We start from the raw sequence: 18,438 nt of genomic DNA on the forward strand, positions 1-18,438 counted from the left end.
TAACGAGAATTAGTAATACAACCACCCATTCAGTATTCGGACTGAGGTCCACGAGACACGAGAGTATATCAGCAAAGCAAGACTAATCCCCTGCCGCAGGCGCATGGATCCAAAGGCCCCTCAAACCTGCTGGCTACAAACTTGTGGGAGTTGAGACTCGAATGCCAGATGTGGAGGTTTCATGCTAGGCCGGTCGATCAACTTTACCACACTAAGTGATTGGAGATATTACTTTCTGACAAAATAAAAAGAGTAATCTGACAATTAGGGTTGAGATTTATCTCTGCCAAATTGGAAGGAGTGTTTGATCATTTGGGGTTAGGGTTAAGGGATCAGGGAGTTGGAATTTTTATTTGGGAATCAAAATATTTTATGGGTTATGATAAATATGTAGGATGATGATAGTGTGTTTCTATTAGTATCACTTTTCAATTAAACCTTTTGACCCTAAACACTTTTCAAAGGCCCCTCAAACTTGCTGTGCTATTTGTATTGATGCTTCTTCGTTATAGAGTTATCTTTCCGGTATATCACCACTATGTCAAAGCAAATGGAGTAGTCATTCGTGTACTCTTTGTTAATTGGTGCTTGTTAGAATACATAGATTTTGTGGAGAATCCTGGTATTATTTCAGGATATTCTCTTTATGCTTATTGTAATATGAAGTTCATGCCCCATTTGTATTCTGCAATTTCATTAATGGGCAGCCGCACCAGCCCATCTCAAAAAAAAAAAAAAAAAAAAAAAAAAAAAAACACTTTATCACGCTGGATCGAAGTGTTAATTGTTTAGAATTAAAGCAATGAAGAAAAGGTGGTCACACACTATACAGGTAGTCAAGATATATAGGGGAAAAAAAGGTGGCGTCCGAATCAGCCAGCTTTTGTTGACTTGGAGGAATTGGAAAGCGAAGCAACTTTCCATCCATTTTCGTAGCTCGGTGATTGCCTTGCCAGGAAAGTGGATCATGTTCTGGAAGTTGTGTCAAAGAAAAGCCACTCGCTCTTAAATCATTATAATTAAATAATTAATTTGTTCAAAATATTGTTCAATTTCAACGCCACAAAGGGAATCTTTGAAAGTCGTTCAGTGCTTGGTTCCTGTCTACCTCGCTCACTCGCTCAGTCTTTGGCTTTTTTGTCAGGATGATTATTATATCTCGTAGTTAGTAAAACTGTGATTATATAATGCAAGTAGATGGAGTAGCACGATAAGCAGGACAGCTATTTGTTTGCGAGAGAGAGAGAGAGAGAGAGGAGAGAACCCATCTTTGATCGAGAGAGAGAAGCTACATACGGATTAATATGAGGGAGAGATTTGGAGACGAATTTGTTGCGAGTCCATATATGAACTCATATGACACTACCCCAGAGAGAGAAGGGCTGCAGCAGCAGCACTCTTCTCTATCCGAACCTGTGAGCTTGTGGCACAGCCCATCATCTTCTTCAGTTTCAGAGGGCTCTTCCTCCTTCAAAACCAGTAAGTTTTGTACTGAATTCATATAAGAACCAACTCTTCGTCTGTCTGTGCTGACGACCAAGTACGTAATGATGGATCAGGTGGTGATTCAAGTTCAAGGAAAGGCCTCAAGAAAAAATTTGGTGACAGGAAAAGCAGCAGTTTTGCATACAGGATCCGCGAGCACGGTGAGTTTCTTCCTCCTCCAACTCAAACTCAAACTCAAACTCAGACTCGAACTAGATCTTGATTAAGTTGTTAACCAACCAGCAAGTAAAGTACTTCAATTGATCTCTAGTATTACAAGGTTATTAACCAGAAAGTGCATATATAGATAAGAATAAGATTAATTGAATTGGATGAATGATATTGATGTTAATTTGCGTTTGCAGTGAAACTTGGGCCAAAGTTGTCTGAAACTGTCAAGGGAAAGTTGAGTTTGGGGAAGAGAATTATTCAAGAAGGTGGAAGGGGAAATATATTTAAACAGATATTTGGTGTGAATGAAGGTGAAGAGCTGTTGAAGGCCTCACAGTGCTACCTCTCAACAACTGCTGGTCCTATTTCTGGCCTCCTTTTCATTTCTACTGAAAAGCTTGCTTTCTGCAGTGAAAGATCCATCACTGTCCCTTCTGCAACTAATACCAACCAACTTATCAGAACTCCTTACAAGGTAAAACTCTAGCTTGCATGTTTTTTTTTTTCTCGCAAGTTCACAACACAATCAGTCAGAGTCATCCTTTTTGAATCACAAACTCGTGTGTATATACATGTATGTACTACATTGAACCAATTTGTGTATGATTGCAGGTTGTGATACCTATAACAAAGATCAAAATAGCTAGCCAGAGTGAGAATGTGGACAAACCACAACAGAAGTACATAGAGATAGTTACTGATGATGATTTCGAGTTCTGGTTTATGGGATTCTTACGGTATGAAAAAGCTTTGAGAAATCTTCAGAAGGCCATTTCTATGAGTATGAGCAATCAAGATTGAGTAGAAAGTTAATAGAGGGGAACGCCCCACAAAACGTGTTTTTTGAGATAGATTGATGGGATTCTAGAATCAGCAACTGTTGTGTATTCATATATAATCCGAATGACCTTTATATGTGTGTGTAACATATTTTTATCAAGTTCACCCTTCTTTCCCGGTTATATGTTTTGACTATTGATGCTTTCATTTTCGACGAATTACCCTTGGTCACACTTACTTCTCATGAAAATTAAAGCTGAAAGATGATGAACGAAAAAAAAAAACCCTATTTCTGTTCTAATAAGGTAGAGTAATGGAACCTGCAGCAAATCTGTTTCTTAATCGAACGAAGTTGTTTACCCTGAAGGTTTGGCAATTTAGTTGTCAAGCCATCTGTATTTTTTTGGAAGCAAGCATTTAACAAATGAAAATATATTCATATATAGATGGGAGACATGATTGACCCTTAGCTTGCACTCTTCAATATTAAAATTTAGATTCTCAACAGAATCAGTATAATGATCCAAGCATAGATAGATTGGTTAACAGCAACAGTTGCAGCTGTCTTATTTATTAGTCAACTGAAATTCAAGTACAAAAGCATCTGATCTGAGTCAGCTTATACTCTCTTGAACATGACTTTAATTGGTACATCACTTAGAGCCAGACGCCTAATCCCCATCTTCAAGATAAATGCCAACATCTCTGCATAGAACCTTGCAGAAATTACAGACAGTGGGGCAGAAAACGAGCTTGTAGTCATCATCATATTTCTCAATCTTAAACCAGTTGCTTATAGTTTTAGGACCCGGGTTGCCTTCAACGCCGCCACTCGTGACAAACCATTGCCCTGCTGATTCATCAAAATTGTCTAACTTCCAAACCTTTGAAGTCTCCAGACAGATTGTTACAGCTGCAGAAGTAGAGAACTTAATGTTAAGATCAGTGGATAGGTGAACAACGCCTTTCTTCAAGTTCACAGGCGATAATGTGAGTGGAAGACCATTGGATACCTCGTGTTGCTCTTGAACAACATTAAGTGGGCAGTTAGTTTTATTTCTGTTGCCAGCGGTGGGCAGAGTTAGCCCCCCACCTCTCCCACGGATGACCGGCAGGATCCAATACTCCACTCCACTTCGGAGATTATCATCTTTGATGTCAAGCACTGGAGCAGGAGCAGCATCAGATAAAGGCTAGTGATGCCAATGCGCAGGGTCTCATAGCTGCAATGAACAGAGAAACATGAAGGGTTGGCTTTTATTTATAGCAGTGTTATGCCTAATTGCCAACAATCTTGCCAAACATGTTATAGTTGGCAGAGAAGTTCTTAACTTCTTATCCCATTAGTCATAAAACCATCACTAGCCAAGTCCTTGAAATAAAAAAGGAAGTCAAATGTCAAAATATCCATATTCCAAGTTCAAGTTTTCGCCTACACGAGCGTGATATCATGAACAAACGCATATTAAATTGGTGGCACTGAAGTAACTATATATATAGGCCGGTGAGGTAGTGCCAGTTTCAGTTCTTAATACACAAGCACAAGACTTTGACACCACGGATTAATATATTTCTTCAGTCGATATCAATTTCCTAATGGAACACCCAAAATATAATGCTTTAATATCTTAACTCTCGATGCAAATATTGCCTAAAACAGCAATCCAACCAGGATTTAGAAAATAGTAAAACTAGATTTAAACCAAAGGATAAAAGATAACTATCCAGTGTATCACAAGAGAGGTCGAATCAAACATGGTCAGACTTAACAATGTAAAGGAAAAATCAAAAAACTTTCACATTGAAAGTATATAAATAACATAATCCAAGGCAGTTGATTCTCCTAAGAAGCTTGACTCTCCTCCTTCTTATCCTTCTCCTCGGCAGCAGCTTCAAAGGTCTCCCCAGCAACAAGCTCTGGGACCTCATCATCATCATCCTCTGGGGCAGTGGCTCCACCAACACCAGCACCAGGGGATTGCTTTTGAAACTGCTCTGCTAGTTTCTTCAAGTTGTCCAAGTTATCTGGCCCTGAAAATAATGAAATGTGTCATTATGAGCTCCAGAGTCATCCTCAAAGGGACTGAAGAACATGAGCAACGATAAAAAAAAGAGTAAAGGAGCACAAGCACACTTACCCAAGTGGCTGATAATACTAGGTAGAATATCCTGCAACTCTACAAGAGAGAAGACCATATGTTTAGTCACATACCAATACGAAGTTGAAAAGAAAAATGATTAGAAAAGAGAACAGTTGGTGAGTGAAGAAAAGAGAAAGCTAAAAAAAAAGGGCGCTTAGCAGCTTATACACAAGTTTCCAAAAGAAACGGTTTACTAGCTTAAACAAAATTCAAGTATAAATGCACATTAGCTTGAAAGGAAAACAGTCAAAAAAATGATTGCAAAAGAAAGATGCACAAACTCTCACACAAAACCAAACTTGAATTACAGTAAAATTGACAACTTAAAAAGAAGGTGCCATAACCTAATCATACACAAAGACATGATGAAAATTAGAAACGAAAACTGATCATACAAGCAAAAACTACAAGGTAATCATCAGATGATAACTAACCACAGGTTAAACACCGGATCAAATCTAAAATATATAGAAGAATGGAAGCATACTCTTTGTTTGAGGAGAACCACTAACAACCCAAGTGTTGGCAGCAATAGAAGCTTGAACTGAAATATAAAAGAAAAATTATTAGATATAATGGAGGGAATGAAAAACAAAATATTAGTTTAAAAGAACCAAGTCACTGCTAGGTTGGCTTCACCTTTAGGATTTATGAACTGAATAACTACATCATCCTTAAAAATGTTGACCTCCTCGATTGCAGGAATAGCATTCACCCCTATTCTCTTGAGGGTGCTCTGAAGTCTTTTGTCATCTGTGGTGGTTGTCTTGTGAACAGCCTTCTTCTTTCTGTAGTTAAGAGCAAATTTGAAGGAACCAAATCAGGTACAAAAAATATAAACATAATAAAGATATGATAATTACAAAATAGGTCGTTTCCCCATATTGCTCCTCCGACATGATAGTATAGGAGTTTAACTTTCAAGTTACAAGCAATTTACCTATGTGTTTTGTCAAAACCACAACCATAATAAAAGTACACAAACAGCCTTGTGAGTTCACTAGGTGTATAATATAAAAGTTTCAAAATGAAAAGTATCCCACCTCCTCATGCTACCCTTTCCACCAGTGCGAACAGCACCAGCCATCTTCATAAGTTTCTCCCGATTCATCTGCATAAAAAGAGAATAAAGTAAGACGACGAACTAAATTTCAACTGCAACCTACAATTAAAAAAAAAACCTAGCATGTCAAGTAGCCCTAAATTTGAACCTGACAATACCATACAAGAACGCAACCACACAAACATAAATATTGTCACTTGAGCTATTAATTTACACTACTTGGTAAGTAAGTTCTTTCAAAATCTATTTCAAACCAGCTGGCAAATAAAATTTTGCATCTTTGAACTACATTTCTGAATTGTAAAGGCAACTCACTCAGTTCTAAAATCAGATGTCTTGCATCTCAAAACTTTCAAAGCGGAAAACTAAAAATCAACATTACAACTAAACAGGGGGTGGGCATTTATAACCATATATGAGTCGGTGGATGTATATACAAAAGAAAGTATTCCAACTGACCTAAAATTACACAACTTTTAAACCAGATATACACAAAGACAGTCATAGTGGAATCCCAGGCAAAGGGTAAAAAAAAAACAAGATAAGACGCTTTTAAAGTGATAGCAAGAGCATATGTAAACAATCGGAGCCCAACTATAGCAGAATCGCAATCCCATTGAATAAACATGTGAGGCAGACTCCTCCCAGAGAGTTGAGAAAACACAAGGATACAGGTCTAAAGTACAAAACTTGGTGCAGAATTGCAATACCCACCAGGCAAAAGATGAATTTTAGATTAGGAAAAAAGTAGGATAGATTAGAAACTGAATCTATCGCACTTGGATTAATGATCAAAGATTAATCCCTCCGAATTAAACAAGCATAAACGAACCCAGAATCAGAATCAGCCGAAAACGCAGACAGTCTAGCAAGTTAGAGAAGAAAGCAAGTACCTTTGGGTTTTGGAGTTCTTAGGGTTTTTGTGAGTGAGATAAGAGGAGATAGAGTGTTAAGAAGCGAAGACCTCAGACGGCGCATAGGTTAGGTTTTCTCCGCTATAAAAGCCCCCTCTCGCCTCTCCCCCACATCTGACGGTCACCAAACCACCTCGCTTACCACGTGGCACTCTATGATCCCAAGGAAAGAAACAAAAACCTTTTTATTTATTTTCTTCTTTTTTGCTCGCAGCTTTATCTTTATTTTCAAAAGACTTTTTTTTTCTTTTTTTGAATAAATTTTCAATAGACTTTTGTTACACAAATATTTTTATGATTGGTTAGTCTTGGCATTTGTATATATGGTTAGTCATTTAACTTCTCAAAAAAACATGATATAAGTCTAGACAGGTTGTAAATCTATTCGAAACTTTTATAGTGAAGCGTGTGATATGTTTGTAGATTTATTTTGTTATTTAATATAATATTCAGGAGTTTGTCGATTTTTATCTTATAACTGGTGAATGGTTTTTTGTCGGTTTCGTTGTTCATAATAACCACAAAGTATGTAATATCTAAATTTTGGTCCTAAGACTTTTGTACTTAAAACTAATTTGGAGTCTGCATTCGATGACATCCTCTTTGTGTAATGTTTTCGCTCGCAACAATTGTTGAGCTTTATTTTTTTATTTTTAAAGAGGATGGACTAATGGATTATACTGATAATGATTTGTTTATCAATTCTAATTGTTGGGTCTAAGCACTATTTTCCCTGGTTGTATTCTTCTTTCATCAATAATATGGATGTGGAGAAGAGTCACCAGCTTAATTATATAACTCCATTTTTCTTAAATCAACTATTTAAAATGCTTACCGCACTTTCTTAAAATACAGGAGCTGAAATGACTTTCACGTCATTAATTACATTTTCCGGTACAATACCAATACATCTTTGATAGATTAGATTTTTGCAATGGTAGATATGTCCCTTCCTAATCTACCACTACAAATGTTCTACTTGTTAAGGGTCAAGTATAACTATAGATTAGTTATATAGTCCTTTAAAAATGTGACAAATGTAACTCGTTCAATTAGTTCGAGGCATGGGACTACAGAACTAATCTAACTAATCACATTTTATGAGTTTAAATACTTTAGAGCATTATAGAACTATCCTATATGGTATTGCATGTTTTTCATTGACATCCTAATTAACATTCGCCACTTCCCACCATAGTAACTTCAAACCCAATAGGCGTCATCTGCCGGCATCAGCAAGACGGCAACCCTCCTTGTCCCTTCCCCTCTTTCGTCTTTCGGAACCACCTCCTTTAACAATTGGGCCCCGTTTGGATGGCAGGAAATCATGGTATGGAATGGGAATTAATTTAATTTTCCATTCAGATGTTCCGTTTGGTTGTAATTAAAGATTGGAAATGAAATAAAAAATAAGATTTGACTGGAAATTGACTCCCTCATAAAGCCTGAATAGAATTACCTAGTCAGGGGTGGTATTCTATTTCCATTTCCCACTGTCAAAGGCAAAATTACATTAATTATCCCTCTAAAAATTTATATTCCCCACCAATATTTCTTATAAATTGCTGTACTTTAATTAGTAAAAGGGCGTTATTGAAAATTATAATTTCATATTCCATTCTTATGACTTACCAAATACTACAATAGAAATGAAAAATTAATTCCAAAATTTAATTTCTAGTAATATTCCAAACACTCAAATGGAAATACCAAAACATATTCCATTCCATATCCATCTGGAAAGGAAAATAAATCCTTTTCCAATTTTGACATTCCTGCGAACCAAACGGGGTCTTGCTGTGCTGAACCTTAGCTTACAATTCTCTATTATTTTTATTTAACAGTTAAAAAATTGGTAGAGGGGTATATGGGAAATGAGGAAGGATTGGAAAATTTATTTATAGTCAGAGATTAGAATGAGGGAGAGCAACCAAAGCTTTCAGAAATGACAAGACAAGCCACAGTGCTGTGGTCATAACCAAGAACCATAATCTTCAATGAGTATACAGCAAGGAGTAATACAATCTGCTAAATAGAATAAATATAAGCCAAATACATGAGCAAATGGTGTAGAAACGGGCAGTACAACCACAGTTGCTCCCACAAAGTCAACATTTTCGCAAGTTGAAGGAAACACTAATTGTAGCACAAATTTAAACCTTCCAGTTCGATGCTTTCTCTAGATCTCACCATAGATGCCTGAAATTATAACAGAAGAAAAGTTAAAACTACAGTTTAAGTTTAACCATGAAAGGTCCATAACCACCTGATAGACCAACTGAAAGGACTTAACATGCATCACACTGCATATTAGTGCAGTTCTTACACTGATTACTTGTACTGAAAAACTGGCAAAGAACTCAGCAAGACAAAAATATCCAAGTCCAAAAGCATCCCTTTTATCCAGCTACTAAATGTAACCTACAACCTATAATTAGTGTTCTAGACAAATGCTTGGGGTACTCTACCGACTCAAAAGTCACCTCTGGAATTTAGGCTAGTCTTTTTGGTCAAGTGGATTTCACCTTTCATGGCAGCCCAACCTCAGTAAGTATTTAGATTTTAACCAACAGATTTCCAGAACACGAAGTGAAGGCTATAAAAATCACAGACATTGTGTGATGGGAGGTGGTATAGACCGCCCCCTTTAGTATGTTCAGGTGTTGAGAACTTTATAAAGGAGGATCAAGTGGCTGAACGGAACTTCAGTTTTGCAAAAATAGATATTTAGATTACAGAGGAGGTATACCAAAATCTTAACATCCAAACTAGTCGAAGAACCTCAATGCCACAAGCCCACAACAACAAAAAATTTAGGGCTGGAAACAATAGTCGTAAGTTGTAACATGATTCCTTTCTACATGGCATTGAACTACATATCATCATATATATCTTCAGTCAGCTGTACTATCAAATCCAAGTACATCACTAACGACACATCCCTAAGTTCTGGTATAATAATAGGATTATGAACCTTGTAATATTCAAAAGATAAAAAGGTTTGAATGCTACCTCTTGCAAAATTCTGTTAAATACCGCGAGCTATTGTAAAAGATGAACCACATCAACACCAGGACCAACGTATCTGTCAAGATTAAGGAATTCACAAGTGCAATACTATAACAGCTCAGAGGAAATGAGAGAACTCCTTTCTAAATTTGATCAAGCATTGTGGGAGACAAAGTATATAAAGTTCCAACCTAAAACACTTGCAGATCTATCTGCTTTCACAACTACAAAAGACATACGTAAAGCAAATTGGTGGAAAAAAAAATGTGTAAAGAGGATACTGAAAAGATAACGCTCCCACCAATCCAACATATAGAGCCCAAAAGTGACATTGTATAGATAGATCTTACGTTGAACCCAATTCATGGCTCCAGGACCTACAAACAGAAATCACAAACGTTGGTCCAACTATAGTTTGCTTAGCTGGAGAAGGTGAATCTAAGATTCTAGATAAGCTGAACAAGAAAATCTAACCCAACACCCCCAAAACAACCTAAAACCACATGTATATGCTTTTACATATTCTGAAAATCAGCATAAAGCAGAGAACTTGACAATATATTGCACCAAAGAACAGCTGCAATCAAATAAACCTGATCCCCAATATCAAAATAACTGAAAACCCACAAAAATTCCACTAAACCCATATCAATTCATGCAAAAGGGTATCACAAAATCCAATCCAATCCAAACATAGAAAGCATCAAAATTTAATCCTCTAGCAACCGAAACAATCAAATCCAGAAGCTTTTGCATACCTTCTTCAAGTAAATAGCTTGACTATCAGAGAGAGAGAGAGAGAGTTGGAGAACCGTGTGTATTTGTTAAAACTTAAAAGTGGTTTGAACCTCGAATCAGAGGAGGTTGAGATTGAGGGGAAGGGTTGTGAGGCTTTATATTCTTGGCGGTGCCGGATTGGAGGCGAGGGCCGGATTCGATGAGACGGGGGGAGAGAGAGAGAGAGAGACGAAATGGAATTTGGCGCTGAGAAACCGAGTCAATTTTGGCGCTGACTAATAAAAAACAAAAACAAAAAAAAAGGCCCCACCGGCCAAGCTCATACGCTGCCGAAGAGCCGAACGCTTACCAGCATTATCTTCTAGTCTATAATCGGATCGGGGAGGCCACGCCCAGCATTTTTAGATTACCAGCTAAAACATATATGGGCTATCAGTTAATGAAGTATTAGAACTTGAGTTGATTGCGTCGTATCAGAGAAAAAATTTTGAGTTGATTGCGCCCCAAGTGGGCAAATTAAGGACGAGTTGGCGGAATGAATATAACTTGTTTAGGGTCAAGTAAGACATCAATTTCCGGGATGGTTTATTTTAAGACGACATTCTGCCTCAAGCATTTCTACGAGATGCATGTATTACATTCACAATCGGTCTCGTTCTCGTTTCAGTACAACGTTTCACGGTGACCCAAAGTCCGCAACACTCTTTCTGCCTCGGACGGACTACGGAAACGGATTGACCAAAAGGCAAAAATATACAGCATACATGGTATTCACTAGCATATATATATATCCACATTACAACAAACCAAAGGAATCCCTTGTGGTCTAATTGGAAATATAAATAACCACCCGATCTCTAGAATGAAGCAGCGAAGCAACTTGATACAGCAAGACTCTTCACAGTTTCCTTTCCAACACAACTGCCAAAGGGTCTTGAGCAAGAAACTTTATTGCTGGAACGGATCATCCCTCAGATGCTTCCACCTTTTGGTCTGAAACAGTCAGATGCTTGAGCTTTGATAGAACTGAGTCCAAATTTGGCACTTTCTTGACGCTGCATCGCAATTAGACAAACGTAATCGACATAAATCCAAATGACAAGAAAGAAGCATCACACGCAGCTCCATATCTGGATTTAAAAACATGCAGTATACAGCGTGCATAGGAAAAACTCCAAAAAAAACAATTATCCAGAGGACGTTTATCACTTTACCCCCTCATTTCCTCCTCCTGCTTAATTGAGTTTATCTCAAATTCTTAATTTTCAACTCAAATGTGGCCCAAAACAGACTACATCTGCACTAGTACGTGCCGCACCAGAAACATCCCATAAAAATACAAACCAAAGCATATACTCTGATTCCTAACCTGGATTGGAAAAATCAAATGCAAATTCACCAAGAAGAAACCTATAATTTGAAATGAAACTAGAAAACCTTGACTTAATCTGATTATGAAAAAGCCTACACATATCAGAAGCAAATCAACTTCTGTAATCAATTTTGGATGGTCTCAATTGGCTTGAAAAACAACCTTGTCTGATTTTATTTATTCGTTAACCCAACCAAAAATAGAAAAGAGAAAACCTAACCCTATACTGCACACTGGGTCCGTATGAGTAGCTGATGCTACTGGACCTAAGATTCATCAGGATTGACCTTGTGCAACTCTAAGGGCATAGTTATAACACTAATGACCATGCACGCACCAGAATTAGTTTTCAGGCACAAAGATCAGAATGCTGAATTAATGAAATGATGGAAAAAAAAACTCACGTGTACATAATATCCCCACTAGAAAGCAACTTGCTCTGGATCCAATCTGGAACATGCCTTTCAAGAAGCCCAAACTGTTCTTCAACTTCTTCTGCAAAGAAAACAAAATATAGTCACCAATCATCAAACTTACATATGAAATCAAAACACATATCACTATTAAAGACATCGATACGCACTTCTTTCAGTAATATCAAGACTATTCATAATTATCTTGTGCACAAGCTCCTCTTTGGTGATAGGAGACCAGTTAAAAGACTTCAATACACCATAAATTAGAGTAACCATGTCAGCTAGGCGAGTAGACATCTGCAGGCGCATCAATGAGCTTGTTTGAGTCTTCTTGCAATCCTCATTAGAGCAACCAAGGACCCGTTCTACCTATAGAGACAAACAGGTAAACCATAAAGGATAAAAAAGAAACTTGACAACTTCACCACTATGAGCAAAAATAATGCACGCAGCAAAATTTAGCTTAACAGTAGATCATATGAAAGATATATCTACTTGGCCAAAAGAAATATCATTACATTTCATAATGTCATAAAATGCAATTGAAAGCTGATAGTAAAAGCCTTCTTCAATAGTATACAAATTAGCATACATGTTACACATACCAGAGTTTTGATGCTAGTGAATCTGGTTTATCTTATCATGAAACTTGAGCTAGTAATTTTATTTGGCACATTTAGAATTGCCCCAAGTCAATAAAGAGCCTCAACGAAAACAGCATAAATAGAATGCAAGTCCAAGAAAACAGTAAACAATTAGATTCAAAATATGACAATGCCACAATTAATAAAATAATTAATAACAGGCAGAACAAGCATACCTCTTGCCTTGCTGGAGAACAAGTGAGGTATCTATCTCCGACAGTTTTTCCTATAGCTTTAGGGATGTCTTGGTGTACAATATTGTAGCATCCTGACTCATCTGCAGTGTAGTCCAATGCACTTTTATCACCTTCTAGGTCAGAGAAGTCTAGAACTCTTTTTGCAGGCTTATAACAAGATGTTGATTTTTGGGTGTTCAAGGTCTCATGCTTGGCATCACAACTGCGCATCGATCTCCTTGGTGTCAATGGTTGAGGAGTTTCTATCATCAAACTATTGGCGGATGAGGTGAGCTTCACAAGAGGGCTATCAGGTATGCTGGAACCAAAAGAAGGCTGAGGGTGATTCAGATGTATTGAGTGGTCAATAATACTGGATTTGGAGCATGATTCTTTCCGCTGCCAATTTTTGATGTCTTGCTCAGGATCGTAAGACACAACAAGAAACTCTTTCTGCAGCCCACTTTTAATACTTTGGTTATTCATACCATCAGCCGATGGCAGAGGTAGTGGAGATGATAAGACTTGGGTTTTTTCTGTTTTAGCAATAACATTATTCCGCGAAAAGTGTCTACTGATATATGGATATGGACAGACTTTTTCTGACAACAGCTCAGTTTCAATTGAAGTTGGTTTAGGTTCCATCGAAAAATCTGTAGACAATTGCTTCAGGACAGGTATCTGACTTCTTTTGCTAAAAGGCTCTGGCAATATGGCCTCCGGAACATCAGAAGCCTTGACCCCAGAAATGCAAACAAGTGAGTTCATTTCTTTTATCATCCAATATGAAATGCCACCTAACTACATAAATATTGGCTAAACTAATCAAATGCATGATGCAAAGAGCTAAGCCTGAGGAAACAAAATAAAATCACTCTGTTGAAATCAACTTAATCCATTTGGTATACATTTGATACAAAATGGGATTATCATCTATCAGTTAACCAAACTTTACATCTGAAAGGTTTCATCTCCTAGGTCGCACCAAAGAGCTAACCCCAAACCACCCAAATATAATCAGTAAGTAGAAGCCAGCTCAATAGAATGACTTTACATTTTATATACCATAGAACTGTCTGACCATCATATGCCAATTACTTGATGAAAAAAAACATTTGATAAGTAGTTTGTTTAACTCCTACATGCTAATTCATCTAGCCTCTAATCTAGGTATCAATTCATATCCATATCTCCTGTTTTATTTAATCAAATTATCCCCTACCAAAATAAGACTAACAACTAAGGAATCCCTGAAAATTTGTATCATTTTATGAGGCCCAACCAAGGAGGTTGCAACAGTCTTTCAAGTTGTTCTAAGACACTAAACTTTCTAATGAAGGTTTTTCTCCTTTTCTTTTATGTTCTTCTGACAATTGGGTGGATACCCATAATTATCATTTTCATGATTGTTTCCCATAGTGAAACTAGGATGATCTTGCACAGCTTCAAAAAAAAAAAAAAAAACAATACTGACAAAAATATGGAGCAGTACCTCAGGATGCATTGCAAAGAAACTCATAAGCCTAGAAGCAAAAACTTGGCGCAAAGCTGTAAAATCAGATATCTCACGGTGACCTTTTACAATATCAAATAGCAAGCTGATGTTTATATCCGGCTTCATGAATTGAGTTTCCTTGTCAGACACCAAAACCCAATCTATCTTTATGGCTTCAGGAAGTATAAATTTTATCTGAGCAAGATGCCTGTATAAGAACTTTCTGCAAAAGAAAAACAATAACAGTTTGGTACGCTACTTAGTAATAGGCTCGTGAGAGAAAGAAAAAACTATAGGTTAAATAATGAAAACCAGTTCAGACTGTTACTAGTTTCTTAGGATAGAAGATAAGGAAGTGCAGCCAATCAGGAGGAGCACATACAGTCCTCCCATTAAAAAGCACTTGGAGCAATTTTTTACAGAATAAAAAGAGACATGGTCAGGTATCATCTATTCCAGCAGTAGAACTTACCCACATGCCTTAACAATGAAAAGTAGTTTCAAATGGGGCTCCAACAACTTTATAGCCAGACCCAAGTCCCAAGTGTTGGCCAAAGGATATCCACATTATCAGTTAACGAAACAAGCATGGGTAAAGCCGTAAAGGGTATGATATTGGGCAGTGGACAGTGGACAGTTAAAGATAGTAAAAATCTCATGAAAAACAGGTGGAGATGATGTTTATGCAGTTATGATGATAGTTTCATGATCCTTGATATTGGAGAACCAAAACTATATAAGCCATTCTAATTTAGTGGGAAATCTTTGATTAAGGTACAAATTGCCACTGTATATATGTGTGTATTACAGCATTGAGTTGTACTATCAGATGACTGAATAGAAAGAAACCATTAATATCGATCAGTATATGTGTGAAAGAGCCTAATCTCAATGACAGTCCTCTTGTTCCGCCAATTTGATAAGGTCCTCAATCATTAATGTTTTCAATAACAAATATCTGAGGCATAACGTATTATAATTCCTCCATTAGACCAAAAAGAGTGAAAGACCTTCAAAGACGCTATGTCTGAACCAATTAGCATTACCTTTTTGCCAGGATTTCCACCTGAGTAGATATATTCCGGAACGTAGTTGACTTTTTATGCAGACGAAGCAACCTTAACGAACAATTCATATGATCAAGGAAATCTGCTGCACTCCTGTAACTCAAAAGACGATTAATTTTAGATTTAAACAATCACATTTTAAAATGAAACGAAAAAAAAAAAAAGATCGAAGTTACTTGTCCGGACGTTGGAGCTGTCCCTGCTGTAAATTGGTGGGCAAAGGGTCACCTATCTTCTCTGGCGTCGGACATTCACATTCAACTGCTGGGATTTTCACCGGAGCAGGAGACGGACAAGCTGATTTCTCAACTCCAGTAGCAATCTTGAAATCCATTAAGCCCGGACCGGGATGATGATGAAAACCAACCCAATTTCTTTTGCGATTGCTGCGTGTTATTTAGGGTTTCCGTTTCCCACAGCTTTTCGGAGGGAAGCATGTGTTATGCATTTTGAATCTGGCTACTTTTTTTCTGGAAAAGACCAACTGGCCTCCATAACTTGGACCGTTGGGCGCTGCAATTTGGGTTGGGCCAATCATAACCCACTCTGCCCATTTTGTTTTTTTCCTTGTTTCTTTAGACCATAGGGTTCTAAGTTCTAACATAACTCATAAATCATAATTCCTCATCCTCCTTTACTAGTTGCGCTAACCTCAAGAGAAAAGCCACTATAACTTTTTTTTTTTGAGATAAATACTGTTTAGTCCTTGAGCTTTTGACCATAAAACACTTCAGTCCCTGACCTTCTAATTTCACACGTTTAGTCCCTATACTTCAAAATTTCAAACCAATAGGTCCTTGCCGTCTAAAAGTCGCGACGAAATGTCTATTATGCCCTCAGTTAATTTTTTTTTTAATAAATTTATTCCTTTCTCTTTTTTTTTTTATTTTTTTTTATTTTTTTTATTTATTCTTTTTTTTTTCAAACAGAAAGAAAGAAAAGAAAAAAAAATCCTTTTCCAAAAAAATAAAATAATTAATTAATTAAAAAAAAAAGAACTGAGGGCATAATAGACATTTCACCGCGACTTTTAGAAGGCAAGGACCTATTGGTTTGAAATTTTGAAGTACAGGGACTAAACGTGTGAAATTAGAAGGTCAGGGACTGAAGTGTTTTATAGTCAAAAGCTCAAGGACTAAACAGTATTTAGTCCTTTTTTTTTTTTTTTTTTTTTTCGACTAGGCAAAATAAAACTACAACACAAAATCCCAAATACAACCACAACCCAAATTATCAAAATGGAAGGCTTGACTAGCTGACAAAGGTAAAGAGTGGCTCCATGATTGAACTCCAAGATGATGACCACATTTGGCTATAGCATCCGCAAGAAAGTTTGCTTTATGTTTGACATTCTTGAATGTGATATTCGCCACTCTATCCACCAAAATTCTAATATCCTGTAAAAGAGATTGTAACTTCCAAGGGGTTTGACAAGCACCCGAATATTTTAGAGTCTCCCTCCACCTCCAGATTAGTAAAACCATGTAACCAAGCCGCAATTAAACCAGTCCTAAGTGCAGAAGCTTCAGTAGTGAGAACATCAGTATCTATTAAGGAGATGATATTTATACACCTTTTCCCTCTAAAAATACTAATCACAAATTTTGTTGTGTTCTAATTAACACACAAAAAGGGTGTGTATGGTTGGTTGTTTTTTTTTTTTGAAAGGGGTGTGGTTAGTAATTCAACACAAAAGATATGCAAATGTCACCTCCCATATATTATTATTCGAATGGTACTTTTATGCATTGGACGCATTTTGCATACATCTTACATCATAATGTTGGGATCAAACGATTCACTTCTTAAATCGCTCTACATAGACTCTAAACCTCCCAATGATAAAAATAGCAATTCTTTGTGATAGGTTCATAATTTCATACATTTTTATACCCTTAAATGTAGGATTCTAGGCTTAGAACTTGTCATCTTTGAGTCATGTACTTTGTCTTTGTGTTTCACTGTTTTGTAGGTTAAATTGGAGAAAAGAAGGATTTGGAGCTTAAAGTCAAATGCAGGATTGAAAGGGTGCTTGCTATCCTGAGCCCAGAATTGTCTCTGCTGTGCGTCAACTTTGAGGATTAAATTGTACCTTCTCACAAGGAATTAGCAGGCGAGCCATATACCATTGGAAAGATACGGATGTTAGCTTTCTGAGCAATTTTACGGAAGTGGATTCGCATTCTTCTGGAGGAAGTAATGATGATTTAAGTGAACCTAGTTCGGGAAGGCAGATTCTGACGGATTTTGCATATATTTTCGGAATCTGACTTGTGAGGCCCAAGTCCGTTGATCTTAGCACTTGAATGGAACAAGACTGAACGTGTCTGACATATTTGGAGTAATTTCTTGTGTTGACTATAATAACCTTTGTTTTTCTTTAGAGAGAATAAATCTTTTCCAAGTTGGACTAGAAGACCTAAGAAGCCCAAGTCAAGTAGCTAGTAGGAATTAAAGAGAGACATATTAGGCAGAAAGGGAGGACGTCTAGAGAGAGGAGGCGGCCTGGAGAGCAGATTGGGACGCAACAAGAGCAAGAGGAGTCACCTCCATCTTTATTCCTCCTTTACTATGTTTTTCTTAGTTATTTTTATCGTTTCTTTTTGCTAAACTTCTAAGTTAGGGCTGAGATGAAGCCCCTAGTATGACTATTCTATTTGTTTAGTTGGTTTACTATTGAATTTCTGATTTCTATGTTAAACTCTTAATCACCGTTTCAATAGAACTTTTATTCAAAATCTTTGCTCGGGATCAATAAGACCTAGGTTTTGTTTATGAGTTATTTGGTTGGAGAACATGATGCTTGATCAAATAGTAGATGTTTTCTAGGGTGCCAAAAGATAATTCAATCTTGTGATTAAAGAGTTGTGAATTGAGAATACAAGTGCTTGATCATAGTCGATATTCTTGTTTGCATGATTTTCTAGTTCTTTTGTGCTTAATGGAGTTGAACATGTTTGCTTGAAC

The 18,438-nt window shown here is 37.0% G+C and overlaps 3 protein-coding genes and 1 pseudogene across 5 annotated transcripts; 1 reads left to right on the top strand and 3 right to left on the bottom strand.

Moving 5' to 3' along the window:
* The first annotated feature begins 1,126 nt into the window (after positions 1–1,126).
* Positions 1,127–2,618, top strand: LOC133743209 (GEM-like protein 4). The gene is made up of 4 exons (XM_062171072.1): positions 1,127–1,479; positions 1,560–1,646; positions 1,851–2,131; positions 2,269–2,618. Exons 1-4 carry the CDS (start codon positions 1,305–1,307, stop codon positions 2,455–2,457), a joined length of 732 nt encoding a protein of 243 aa, XP_062027056.1. The 5' UTR covers positions 1,127–1,304; the 3' UTR covers positions 2,458–2,618.
* A 354-nt stretch (positions 2,619–2,972) lies between these two features.
* On the bottom strand, positions 2,973–3,741 carry LOC133745105 (kunitz trypsin inhibitor 5-like; annotated as a pseudogene).
* A 369-nt stretch (positions 3,742–4,110) lies between these two features.
* Positions 4,111–6,673, bottom strand: LOC133743210 (basic transcription factor 3). 2 transcript variants are annotated; one of them, XM_062171074.1, is made up of 6 exons: positions 6,534–6,673; positions 5,621–5,688; positions 5,217–5,365; positions 5,065–5,121; positions 4,575–4,613; positions 4,111–4,467 (listed from the first exon to the last, which is right to left on the bottom strand). In XM_062171074.1, the coding sequence occupies exons 2-6, from the start codon at positions 5,686–5,688 to the stop codon at positions 4,280–4,282; spliced, it is 501 nt and encodes a 166-aa protein (XP_062027058.1). In that variant the 5' UTR covers positions 6,534–6,673; the 3' UTR covers positions 4,111–4,279. The 2 variants fall into 2 exon arrangements, with proteins under 2 accessions (XP_062027058.1, XP_062027057.1); XM_062171073.1 differs by lacking the exon at positions 6,534–6,673 and having other exon boundaries at positions 5,621–5,694.
* A 1,749-nt stretch (positions 6,674–8,422) lies between these two features.
* On the bottom strand, positions 8,423–15,925 carry LOC133745770 (CDT1-like protein a, chloroplastic). Of its 2 annotated transcripts, none has more exons than XM_062173889.1 (9): positions 15,648–15,925; positions 15,451–15,564; positions 14,402–14,627; positions 12,910–13,644; positions 12,257–12,458; positions 12,078–12,168; positions 10,322–11,356; positions 9,567–9,639; positions 8,423–8,753 (listed from the first exon to the last, which is right to left on the bottom strand). In XM_062173889.1, exons 1-7 carry the CDS (start codon positions 15,803–15,805, stop codon positions 11,266–11,268), a joined length of 1,617 nt encoding a protein of 538 aa, XP_062029873.1. In that variant the 5' UTR covers positions 15,806–15,925; the 3' UTR covers positions 8,423–8,753; positions 9,567–9,639; positions 10,322–11,265. The 2 variants fall into 2 exon arrangements, with proteins under 2 accessions (XP_062029873.1, XP_062029872.1); XM_062173888.1 differs by having other exon boundaries at positions 15,451–15,570.
* Between the last annotated feature and the right edge of the window lie 2,513 nt (positions 15,926–18,438).

This window comes from Rosa rugosa, chromosome 4 (assembly GCF_958449725.1).
Source record: "Rosa rugosa chromosome 4, drRosRugo1.1, whole genome shotgun sequence".
NCBI classification, from domain to species: domain Eukaryota; kingdom Viridiplantae; phylum Streptophyta; class Magnoliopsida; order Rosales; family Rosaceae; genus Rosa; species Rosa rugosa.

Bases quoted from the DNA above. Each gene is read 5' to 3' on its own strand.
- LOC133743209 (XM_062171072.1), top strand. From the start codon at position 1,305: ATGAGGGAGAGATTTGGAGACGAATTTGTTGCGAGTCCATATATGAAC. The intron at 1,480-1,559 runs GTAAGTTTTGTA...ATGATGGATCAG, and splicing joins CTCTTCCTCCTTCAAAACCA to GTGGTGATTCAAGTTCAAGG. The intron at 1,647-1,850 runs GTGAGTTTCTTC...TTGCGTTTGCAG, and splicing joins ATACAGGATCCGCGAGCACG to TGAAACTTGGGCCAAAGTTG.
- LOC133743210 (XM_062171073.1), bottom strand. From the start codon at position 5,694: ATGCAGATGAATCGGGAGAAACTTATGAAGATGGCTGGTGCTGTTCGC. The intron at 4,614-5,064 runs GTATGCTTCCAT...TCTCTCTTGTAG, and splicing joins TGGTTCTCCTCAAACAAAGA to AGTTGCAGGATATTCTACCT. The intron at 4,468-4,574 runs GTAAGTGTGCTT...CATTATTTTCAG, and splicing joins TAGTATTATCAGCCACTTGG to GGCCAGATAACTTGGACAAC.
- LOC133745770 (XM_062173888.1), bottom strand. From the start codon at position 15,805: ATGGATTTCAAGATTGCTACTGGAGTTGAGAAATCAGCTTGTCCGTCT. The intron at 15,571-15,647 runs GTAACTTCGATC...TCGTCTTTTGAG, and splicing joins CAGCTCCAACGTCCGGACAA to TTACAGGAGTGCAGCAGATT. The intron at 11,357-12,077 runs GTGAGTTTTTTT...ATTGCGATGCAG, and splicing joins AGTGGGGATATTATGTACAC to CGTCAAGAAAGTGCCAAATT.